General features: G+C 34.5%; 1 protein-coding gene across 1 annotated transcript in view; it reads right to left on the reverse strand.

Annotated features, from left to right (window-relative positions):
- The window catches only part of Cdh7 (cadherin 7), a 158,009-nt gene that overhangs the window by 47,679 nt on the left and 97,212 nt on the right, over positions 1–13,118 (reverse strand). The window contains exon 7 of the mRNA XM_023723151.1: positions 12,433–12,686. Coding sequence (XP_023578919.1) covers positions 12,433–12,686 — 254 coding nt within the window. The remainder of the gene's footprint in view (positions 1–12,432; positions 12,687–13,118) is intronic.

Genomic DNA, 13,118 nt, shown 5'->3' on the forward strand with positions numbered 1-13,118 from the left:
ATCCGTTTACATATGCTTAGCAACATCTTTTGTTTGATAATGGCTGGATATTAACCCTTTTTATTTATATAGATACATTTGCCTTTGTATATGCTTAGTAACATCTTTTGTTAGAAAATACCAAGCTGATATTAATCCTTTTTATTTTTGCATCTCTCACTCAGGGATTTGATCAGGTTTCCAAAGATAAATTTTTAGGTAATTACATGATTACTTTAAATTACCTATAATTGCATGATCATTTTGGTATGTAAACATTCTTTCTCAAAATATCTGGAATCCAAACATAAGTGGTATTTTACTGTTGCACTTATATTCTTATTCCACTTTATTATTTGTTCCATGAACAAAAATCACCTTCCACTAATAGGTCGCCACTTGATGCTGGCTTTACAGACTCTAGGTGGGTGCTTAGAAGGCTGTCATTTATAAACAAACAATTAAACTAAAGAACAAACAGAAACAAAATATACACCCACTGTCTGAGTGATGATTAATAACTGATTAAATTATTCTATGATTTCAAACACTTGCTTCTCATTGGCTGTCCTAACTCCCTTAATCTAGCTTCAGATGAGCACATTCTTAGCTGATGTGTCACTCGCGTGCAGAACTGTTGAAAGTTAGGAACATGCATGCAACTGTCTCTCCTTCCCCTCTCCACTTCAGCAATTCTACATCTAGATGAAGGCTTACAATTACTCATGCTGCCAACATCTTTTTCAATTCAATTTGTTTTTCTTTATTTCTTCACTTCACTGTTAATTAACATATATATATGCTAATATATATATATATATATATATATATATATATATATATATATGAAAATCTGGTCCCTGAGTGGATGGCATGTGAATGGTGTTGGAAAATTGTTTTGTCCTCATGGTGCTACCTGGATGTCATCGGGGCAAAGAGCTGATTTCTCCAGAGGAATCAATCAAAATAATAATAACAACAATAATAATAATAATAAACAGAATAGTGTAGCCACTGGAATGTTTACAACCTAGTCTTAGAAATAATGTACCACTGCTTTTGTCATAACATATGAGCTATCTAAGCCACTGTCAATCAACTTGAAAGCTAAATAGAATAATAATATTAGTTTCTCATAAAAATTTACATTGCATAAAGAGGTGACATACTGGACAGTTTCCTAAGTGTACTTAATATAAAATAGATGGTGAGTGAAAGCTTATTGAGTTTTCTCATAATGAGGCCTTTCATCATGGCATTTCTGAAACTAATTTTGAACCCAAAAGAGCACAAAAATACTATCTTACTGAGGAAGTTTTCTAGTATTACTTCTTGATTTGGGGATTAAAGCTATGATATACTGAGTAATAGATTTATACCTTTTTTCAAACAATTCACAAAGGAGAAAATTCAGACATTATTTATTCATTTGTACGGAGTCTTGCTATGCAGCTTGGTCTGGTCTCTAACTCACAATCTTATCTAAGCAATTTTATTTATTTATGGTTTTATCAATAACAAACTAACAAGAATTTTTTTTTTATTGTCCAGCACTGTGGATTTTAACACACTGTGAATGATGCATACACCAATGAAATGAGAATGCAAAACCAGCCCATAGCTCCAAAATCCCTTGGGTTCTCTCTTTGTAGTTACAATTTCTTCAAGGGAAGCTCTAGTAAACACTGACATGTTCCATATCATCATATTTAGCCTTTTTGAGAATATTTCCAAAGAGGAATGTAATGTAACCTTTTGCATCTGGCTTCTAATACTCAAAAGACAGACACTAGGGCCTGGGGAGATAGGTCAGCAGAATAAGTGCTTACCTGGCAGGCACAAGGGCCCAAGTTCAATCTCAAGTTCCAAAACAAAAGACAGACTCACTCAAGTATCCCTTGCTGTTACTTTTATTTTTTAAATTTAATGTCCATTTTTCTTGGCGGATAGTGTTCCAATAAATAGATATATGACAGAGTATTTTCAGATTCATGTACCAAATTGTATTTGGTTGGTACCAGTTCTAAAGCTAAAGTTACTGTAAGAATTCAAATGTAAGTTTTGTTTCAACATATTTCCTTTTCTCTAGAGTGTGGAATGCCTGGGTTTTATGGTAAGTTTATGTTTACAGAAAGCTGGGTACTCTTTTCCAACCTAGCTGCCCTATTTGCATTCCCATCTGAAACAGATGACAGTTCTAGGGTTTCTCACCAGATTGTGCTTTATAATTTGCATTTTCTTAGTAATAAACTATGTTGACTACATATTCATGTGATTATTTGCCATATGCATCTCTTCTCTTTAAGTAGGTTGTTTAAATAGGCTGCCCAATTTTAAATCAAGTGATTCCAACAGGCACAGCATTAAGAGCTTTCCATGTATACTTAATAAAAGACACTTGCTGGATATGCAATTTTAAATTCTTTTTTCTAATCAGCTTACAATCTTCTGATAGGAATTTATTATTTTTATGTTCATATATATTAATTTCTATTCTAATTATTATTTTATTTCTTCCATTTTTGCTTATGTTATAGTAAAGTGCAATAAAATTTATCAGAAGGTGCAGAGAAAGAATGAGGTTTGTATTGGGTTGAGGTCTGAGATAGCAGACGTTGACAAAGACAAGGAGTAGACAGACTGGTCAAGGGCACTGTTGTTCCTTAGAGTTCCCAATGACAGTGGTTGGGATTACACAGTACTATAGAGGCACTGGCTAGCAGCACCTGTGGACCTACCGAAAAGTGGAGCTGAGATACGAAACGTTAGTACATATATGACAACACCTGAGAAAAACAATGACCTAGACAAGAGAAGTTAGGAAACTATTACCAGCTTTTAGAGTGAATATAGTAAAATATCTCTATCTCTGCTTTGGAATTCAGAAAGGAGAAGCATACTTGCAGTTCTGTTCCCAGCACCCTAGAAGACAAGCAGTGCAGTTGCAGAGGGAAGCTTAGGGCTCTCCTGCAGCGAAAGCTAGGAGCCTTCCTAGTCAGGAAGCAAAGCGAACTCCAGGGCAGTTGCTGATGTTGTTCATAGTATAGGAATTCACAATGGTTCCTGCAGTTTCTGCAAATTAACAACCTAAATCTTGGCCTCCTTTGGCATACACTGGGGTAACCAATTAGAGAAAACACTTTTATATTTTCTGTAGCAATAGTTGTTAAGCTGCCCTATGCACTTATAATGCAGATATAGCTATATCTCGATATTCATACATAAATGTTACTCATACTTTGCAAACTACTCTATAAGCCTGTAGTATATTCTATTCATGCTCAATATATCTCAAGACAAATTGATCAGCCTTTTCCAAATGTATTCTATCTTGTAAACTCTCTCATTTTCAGAATGTATTGAATATTTAAATCTAGCTTGCCATTTTCCACAACTTTTCGACAAATATGTAAGGTCACATGTGTCAGATAATTTTAACTGCATGCCTAGTAACACATTTCCCTTAATTCTTCTTATGAGAACTCTGCTTTTGTTAGAGGCAGTGTTGTGTTCATCTGAAAAACTGTATTATATGAGGCATTCTTGTCGACATAGCACCTTTATTGCTAGATCCTAGAAAATGAAATATAAAAGAGGTATTTGGGTAGTACCTCACTGCAAAACTGCAAAAGAGGCATATGAGAGCTAATATAGCTATCTATCTATCTATCTATCTATCTATCTATCTATCTATCTATCTATCATCTATCATCTATCTATCTGAGCTATCTCTCCAGAATACCTACAGAAAGTTTTCCAGGATGCTTATAAAAGATGCTTTTGTTTTGTTTTGTCTCTGACATCTCTGACTCTCTGGTTCAACTTCTTTTCTTTCCTATGTGTTCTCTTATCTGTACTCCTAGCCATCTAAATTTATATGTTAATTGATCAATGAAAATATTCACATCCCAATTTCTCTACATTTCCTAATGTTGGTCATCTTGTTCTTCTGTGTTTTTACCTTTTAAATAATTTATTTCTATTGTTTCTTGAAGACAAATGAATAGCATTAAAGCAACAAGCAAGGATAATTATATCAGAAGTCATTCCTTTAAAAAAAAGTCCTGCATCAGGTATAATCCACACATTCTGTCTAAGTTTTTCAACCCATATCATCCGGAACCAAAGATTGAAAACTGAAGGAAAATACTTCTTCTATTTGTTAGTCTGCCAGGAAATTACTTTACCTATTGGGCGTGTTCACTGGCCATTTGGTTTATCATCATTAAAATGAGAAAGCAATAAATGATTTCTCATTTCCAGATTAAAGATCATATTTTTGTGAAATTTCATATGCAATCACTTCTCTGGCTAAATAACAAGAGATCTGAGAGAACATCTTATGCACATGTGTATCTCAAGTATTCATCACATCTGTTACAAAATAAATTCTAAATAAATTATTTTTATTATCACTGATGCTATTTGATAAGCTATCAAGATCAATTAAGATGTTACTCTTCGCAGATGAGATTCTTATCAATCTTTAATTTGCATTTCAATGATCACAAACAGAATGTACGAATGAATGGGATAGATTAACCCAAATATGTCAGCCATGTGCCAAGAATGGCAGAGTAATGTCACACATAACCAGGGACAAGTCTGAATAATAAAATAAACTGTATCACATTATCTGCTGTTGTAAACTGCTATAAAGCTGGTGTGTATGTGTGTGTGTACGTGTGTGTGTGTGTGTGCACATGTGCATTAGAACATAAGGCTGAAGTATTGTACAAATTTGATGTATACCTCATTAATATCTTGGAGGTACATTTTTTAAACTGTGTAGCCGCAAGTATGTTCATTTATAATGTCAAAATAAATATACTTTACCGTATTTAATAATTTAATGGGAAAAATAAACTGCTAAAATTCTTTTTTTTTTTTTTTTTGACTGGTGATTGAACTTGGGACCTTGAGCTTGCCAGGCAGGCGCTTATTCGGCTGAGCTTTATTCCTGAATTCTGTACACAGTGATAGGAGTGATGTGTTTTCATCTTTACTCTCTTGTAAAATTTAATTTTTCTTTGGGGATTTAAGCCTCAATCACACAATCTTGATGAAACAAGCAAGATACTAACAGCCTTTTGGTTTACAGATAGTGCATGTGGAAAGTTAAGACAAAAACTAAGGAGTGTGAATATTAATCAGAGAGCTACAAGGAAAGGATTTCAGCTTTGCAGTTGTTGCCTCCCAAAGGCCCCACTCATTCTTCCCACTCATATTTATAGAGTGATCTGCCTTTTTTATGTATTTAGGGCAGGATCTACAGGATGCACAAGGTTTAACTACTAGATCGGACTCGTAGAGATTCTCCTGTTTCAGCTTCCCAAGCGCTGGGATTACAGGCCCTCATCACCATGACCAGTCTTCGTTACCTTCTCAGCATGCTCTGGGGTCAGTGCTGGCATGGCATTCTGGGGACTGACCCCGGGTCCCTGTGTTTGCCTACGCAGTCACTTTAATTCACTAAGCTATCTGGCTGGCCTCCTCTTTGGCCTATTCACCTCTTCCTTTGATCTCATGAGGTGTACCTAATTATTTCAATAAATTTGCCCCAATGAATTTCTGCTGTAATTAAAAAAATACTTAGAGAATTAAAGGAAGTAAATATAGGTTCCCTTATAGTTCATCATCATGTGCTTTACTTGATATAAATGAAAAACATTTGTATTTTATGGTCTTTCATTAATCGGATCATGTGGAACAAATTTGGAAAAATGTAATTTTTGGGAAATTAATTTTATTTCAAATCTTTTAGAAGAATAATTTAGAAGATCCTTGCTGAGATTTGATATTACAATACAATTCTGCAATGAAAATTGGAAAATGGTTCAAATAAAGTATTTCCTACTTAATGTTTTGAGAACTAGCTCTGTATATTAAGTACAGTAGTGTAGCAAAACACATCTTTTGTTTCCACAGTAGCTGAGCATGTGTATATATTCATGAGTGTGTTTTTACTTTTAAGGACAATTATGTTAAAATGAACATTTGATACATAGCATGAAGCATGAATCACGGATTTTTGCAACTTTTGAAATTAACTATTTTCATTGCTAACACTATTTTCCTGTGTGTTAATAGCACACTATGTATTTTATAAAAGGGAAATATTTATAAATTATTTAGCACAATGTGTACAAATACACGCATGAAAACAAGTCACTTAAACTATACACTACAGTATTTAATTACTGCAAATGTATTCATACAACTTTATGGTTGTTTTATCAGAGACATACAATATCAGGGATATCAAAAGCCTACGTCATATATTATTCAGGTATCTCTGAGCACAAATATGAGTACAGTTCTATACATAATTTGTTAGATATGTTAAACATGACACCCATTACTTTTTATTCTATCTACACATTTGATCTTGTTTGTAATGAGACCCTGTGCTGACTAAAAAGTTATTTTTTAGGAATGGATCTTTGGATATTCTCAGTAGCCTACAGAAATGTACTAACTAATTTCATAATTGAGTTTTAGGGTCCTAGGAGACATCTAAATAAAGCATAAACACATTTTGCGTTATGTTTTGCTGGCATATCAAAATTTTGCCATCTCTCAAAACCCAACTTACACTATCACTCCTTCAAATGAAGTTTAGTTTCCAGCAAAATCAGAGTGATTATAATTATCTCATAGATTTTTCATTTGACAGCACTAGCAGATTTTATCCTCATATTGTTTAATTTTAGAGGTTTTTGTTACTTTATTCAGATTGTAAATTCCTGGAGGTCAAAAATATGTTTTATTCATCTTTGTTTCCTATCAGAAGTTTCGTCAGCGTCCTCCTGGACAGAGCAGGTTCTTAATAAATGCATGTCGAGTCCTGGGGAACCTGCCAATCCTGACATGCAGAACAAGGCCACAGACCTATGATTTGCAGGATGCTAGTATGGTTCTTTTTTTTTTTAATTTTATTGATAAACAGATAGCAATGAGACAGTTTCAGATCAAATCGGAAGTACAGATTCAACAAATAACACACTGCATATATTCTTCTTAGTGGTTAATTGCTGTACAAGATGTGGACTTAAGATCCTATCTACAAACACCATTAGAACAAATCATTCTATTCATTAAGAGAATGCAACTATATATCTATCCTAACCACTTTGAATACACAGATACAAAATGGACATTCATCTGTATACCCCATTTTTTCTAAGTTTCGTTACTGAATATTATAGGTGTGTAAACTCAGCAAAATATTCTAAAAGAGTCCAGTAGCCCATAACAGCATTGGGTCTTCTGTTTAACTGGCAATGTCAGAAATTATTGACCTGAGTCCCCACAGCTCAACATAACAGCATGGCTTTACCTCCTATATTTCGTACTCGTATGGTTCTTATCAGCTTGGATTAGAAACACAGAAGAAAAGTCGCTATACTTCAGAAAGACGGTAAGTATCAACAGGTTATATATTGTCCTTCCAATTCTAATAGCTATAGCCACATATGTAGTATTCAGGGTAAAAATTTAGATGCAGTAGTAAACAGCTTCTTAACATTAACAGAACTAAATGTACTTTCTCTGATCCACCTATATTTGTTTTAAATTTTATTTCCTTTTTTTTTTTTTTTTTTTTTTTTCCGCAACCAGGGATTGAACTCAGACCCTTGCACTGGCCAGGGAAGCGCTTATTCTACTGAGCCATCTCCCCAGCCCCTAAAGTTTATTTCCTAATTTCAAGTATCACCTACTTTTCATCTTTATGTTTGAGTACAAGTTTAGGTTCCATATAAGAAGGAGGAAGAGGAAGAAGAACAGGAGGAGGAGGAAGTAGGGAAGGAGGAAAAGGAGAAAGGGAAGGAGGAGGAGGAGAAGGAGGAGGAGGAGGAAGAGGAGGAGGAGGAAACGAAGTGTACAAACTAGCTGGATAGTGAATTCGAAAATAAAAGTAACATTTCATGATCTTACTACATGGTGCTAGCCAAACACTGGATCTAAGTTTATTTAATACTTGGTTGATTCACAGTTTAAAACACTATTTACTTTATATATTTATTTAATTATCCAAAAAACCATAATGAGGTAGGCATCACTGTTGCTTTTTCATTTTTGTTGTTTTATGGAGAAATTTAGATAGCTATGCAACTTCTGCTGGGGGAAAAAGGAAAGGTAAGCTATAGAAAACTGTATTGATCTTAATTAAGATAATGTAAAACAAAAATATAGTAAGTATGAAGCATAAGACATGACAAAATCTGAAGTAATGTTTACACATACCAAAATTGTGGCACACTTGTGGTAAAAATTTACCTATTTGTGAGAAAATTATGTAAACTTATCCCACCTGAACATTCAGGTCACTTTTATTACTTTTAAGAAAATGGAAACAATAAAGGTCACTTTCATTTTTTCTTTCTTTTTTTTAAAAGTTTAATATTCCTTAATTTTCGGGCCAGTGCAATAGCTCAGCAGTCTCAAGCGCCTGCTTAGGCAAGTGCAGGGACCACGGTTCCATCCCCAGCACCACATGCAGCGCCAGCACCTTCCCCCAAAAGGTGGGCTGAGTCAGCCACATCAAAAAAACCCCTCAATTTTGTATTCCTGGTACCACTACCAACAAACATCAGCCTTTGAGCCATCTCTCTCTAACTAAAGTGACTGCCCTTTTGGGCCTATTCTTCCTGCTTTGTCCTCAAATGACTATATAATCTTATTGTAATTTTTTCTAAACAAAATATTATGAGACCTACAATGGTTTTTCAGAATGAATAAGATGATACAGGGAATGAATAAAGAAAAATTAAAAACAAGGTAAGGAATACCAACATTACCAATCAAGATATTTTAAATTTTCCAATTTATTTGAGAACTAATTTATGATCTATTTACTGAGTTTGGGACATTGTCTATATCCACAAATTTCAATAAAACATATTGCACTTTCTAAACATTAAGTAAAATGATTTAAGCAGAGTCCCCCTTTCATACTTTGCTGATTTATGCCTAAAAGGTTACTATTGTTTATTATTCATGAAGGTGGAGGCCTAAGTGTTCTGTAAAGTGGTTTTGGAATATACCAACGAAAAAACAAATTCAAGTTTGTCAAGATCAGCATGCATATGTATAAATATCATATAGTTTCTCTAGTATAAGAACTCAAAAGAAGAAATACAAATAGAAATGTATAATACAAGTAAAAGGGAAGCAGGATCTCGAGGACTAACTAATCAAGAGAGTGAAAGGAGAAGAATTAGGAAACATGACAATGTCAAGACATACAGTTATATGTAGAAGATGAGCAAGGCAATGGTCCTGAGAATCTAAAGAAGATTTTTTTAATTTAGCAGTTAATTGGAAACATTCTCACCCTGACTAACTATATATACTGATACCTGTGGACTAAGCAACTGCACTGCAGATGGTAATCTGTAACAGTAGTTTCATGCTTGGGGTGCCTGTGATTTTGGTCTTCTGAATACGGTCTGCTTGTCATGACATACCAGTTGCTGCTGTGAAGTCTCTCGGGTAGATGGTTGTTCAAAAAGAAGGGAGAGGGGGTGAATGAAAGCAAAAGACAGGAAAAGGAATATTGTGGGACTGTTCTGCTTCAAGGTTGTATATGGTGAGATTTATGTGTAAACATAAGAAGTATTTAATTCTTTATGCCTATTTTTAAAATATATTCTAATTTTTAAATGTTTTTTATCATATTCTGTAGGGGCTTAAAGTTCAACATATCAATACTTGATGAAAAATACCTGTTCCATATAATGCCTAAGATGTTTGATATGCAGACAGATAGTGAGGTTAAGCTTAACAGCCTAGGTTGTATGGTAATAATAATAAGCTTATCTTCTGGAGGGTTAACAACCTAAGTTTGCAGACCAAAATTAAAGAAAAAGGAGGGCTACAAGGAAAGCCAACATTTTGGCCCTAACCTTCTAAGGTCAATTAAGACTCAGGACATATGAGAACTTGTACTGTAACGTCATGTACCTCGGTAGTGTCCCAAATTTTCTGATCAAGAAGATTATGGCGCCAAAGAGGAAAGTGAGCCATGATGTAGAGTGTGCCTAAGGAGAGTCACATGGGGAGAAAACACTCTCTCAGGCTTTTACAGAGAGCACATTGGCCAAGCAATGGCCGTGTCTCATCCACATGGCTGACACTGAGAAAAAATATGAGGTACAGGATCTCAGGATAAATCCTGAGGGGATTTCACTGACCTTATCAGACCCAAAAGCTACAACTCTTGTTGCATAGGTCCAGCTTTACCTTGGTCTTAACCAATAGCAGAAAAGTATAAAAACGACATATAAAAAGTAAAACCATGCTGTTATGTTGAGCTGTAGGGGACTCAGGTTAACAATTTCTGACATTGCCAGTGTAGCGGAAGACCCAATACTATTATGGGCTACTGGACTCTTTTAGAATATTTTGCTGAGTTTACACACCTATAATATTCAAATAATGGAACTTAACAAAAAAATGGGATACAGACGAATGTCTATTTTGTATCTGCGTATTCAAAGTGCTTAGGATAGATATATAGTTACATTCTCTTAATGAATAGAGTGATTTGTTCTAATGGTGTTTGCAGATAGGATATCATGTCCGCATCTTGTACAGCAATTAACCACTGGGAGGAATGTATACAATGTGTTAATTATTGAAACTGTCCTACCAATTTGATTTGAAACTGTCTCATTGCTATTTGTTTATCAATAAAATTATGGAAAAAATTTGAAGAGGAAAGCATGCAAAAGAAAATAAAAGAAAGAAAAAGAAATGATTGGCATGACTGGTGACACAGTGTGATCATATTTAGGTATCTTTTTAACAACAAAAGTTGAACTAGTTCAAGGAAAAATCATAAGATTATTCTAGTATTTGTGACACACCTAGCGTGCAGATGATATTCCCAGATATGGTTAAAGTTCTCAGAATAAAACACAGTTATTCATTCATTTCTAAGTTATTTTATTTATTTATTAATTTATTTATAGTCTTTTATTTATTTTTGTTTTTGTACAGGGTCTCACTATGTAGCTCAGACTCACAGTGATCCCCTGTCTCAGCCTTCCCAGCCCTGGGATGACAGATGTGAAACACCACACTGGTTTTGGTGGCTGGCACAACATTGGGGTTGGCATGGCATGTAGCACCGGGGATGGAACCTGGGTCCCTGCACTTGCTAGGCAGGCACTTAGACTGCCACGCTATCTCCTCGGCCCTCTAATTTATTTCAAACATAAGGCAAGATTGAGCAGGACTTCATATTATCAATTCACGAGTTCTGTAAATATGAGAAAAAAGAAAAATGAAACTAACTTATACCTTAAAATAATAATTTTATTGTATAAGGGAGAAAAATACATTAGAAAATACTCCTAAGCAAGAATCACTGTCTAAATTAAAAATATTTAAATATTTTTGTAACACATTTTGGTCAATATCCAGATCTTGCTTCTAAGCATGAACTATTTTAAGATACTGTTTATGAGTTTAGTTTATATAAGTTGAATAGAACTGAATATATAACAATATGATTTTCTCCCTTATAGTCTTTATATTAAAACCACACTTTCATAAAGACAAGTGAAGCATTTAACAAATTCAAATCATATAATACAGTATTCATATTTTTCAAATAAAATGTATTCATAATATTCACCCCCTAAAAAATATTCACCCAAAATATAAGAAGTATTTAATACACACAGGCAAACAAACACTCAGGCAGATATAAGACTATGAACTATAAGTAAAGGTAGAAAATGGAATGTTAGGGTATTCTGAAATATTTACATGCTATAATCATGTTAGTCCTAAAGAGACTATTTGGCTACAACTATCTATCTAGCCTAAATATGAGGTTGGGGAAGGGATATTTTAAGTAGTTGGTATAAACAGATTGTGTATTATTTATTTTTTTATAAGTAAATACATTGAAGAAAACAAAAAACATACTGTCCAAACAGATTAATATGTTCAATGTAGTATTAAATTAATTGTACTTTACTTTAGATAATTTTAGTATTTTAACATAATGAGCTTATGCTACAATTAGGAGCTGCATTTCGTTTCTGGTCACAATTTGCTTTGAAAGACTCAGGACAACTGGCAGAAAGGAAACACTGGCTGTAGGTGCTGGATAACAATAGTTACAGATAGTTCTACACAGTAGGCTTGGATAACCGAATGACATTTTGAATTACTAAAACATTGAATTATTCTGACCCCATTTTACTTCTACTGCTCTGGCTCTATAGTAAGTGAATTTTTTTTTTTTTTTTTTTTTTTTTTTGGCGGAACTGGGGATTGAACTCAGGCCCTTTCACTTACCAGGGAGGAGCTTATTCTACTGAGCCATCTCACCAGCCCCTTTTATTTTCAATGAACCAAAAGCCTTATAATATGGAAGTATGAGTTGTGCATACAGGGATGTTGATGTAAAATAGAAAAAGAGCAGCGCACTTTTACCTCACAGGGCTGTTGGAAGCGTCTGGGTCGTGTGCTGCAACTGTGCCAATGATATTCCCCACTTGGGTTGCTTCTGACACCTCCATGGGATACAAAGGTGAAGAGAACACGGGGGGCTCATCCACATCTTCTACAATGATCTTCACAGTGGTTGTGTCACTGAATGGCCCCAGGCTCAGAAAGCGAGGATCTGCGTCTTTATTTGCAGCTTCTATCCGTAGTGTATAACTAGTTTTGGCTTCAAAATCCAGTTCCTGTAAGAAAAGTTATTAGAGAATTCCAATTAGCAATTAGCAAAGCAGTGCCTTTCATTTATGAATGCCAACAGGCACAGGAAGAACTGTTCCATGGAAATGCACCAGCAGCATTCAACAATAATAAATCACAATGACAAGCAAGATCCTCACTGCAATTTTGGCCAATTGACAATGGTGAGTGCTTTTGAGGTGACTTAATTGGCTTGGAAGCCGTATTTTGCATGGAGAGACGCAAATCTTCACAACAAAACTCAAACGATAACTGATCGGATTTAAAAGCATTTCCCAACAGGACATCAATGCAATAATACTCTCGAGCCCTGTCATTCATCTGCACTACTCATGGGTGCATATTTGAAAGAAAGAAAGAAGAAAGAAAGAAAGAAAGAAAGAAAGAAAGAAAGAAAGAAAGAAAGAAAGAAAGAAAGA

The sequence above is a fragment of the Octodon degus genome, unplaced genomic scaffold (assembly GCF_000260255.1).
Source record: "Octodon degus isolate 3935 unplaced genomic scaffold, OctDeg1.0 scaffold00097, whole genome shotgun sequence".
In the NCBI taxonomy this organism is placed as follows: domain Eukaryota; kingdom Metazoa; phylum Chordata; class Mammalia; order Rodentia; family Octodontidae; genus Octodon; species Octodon degus.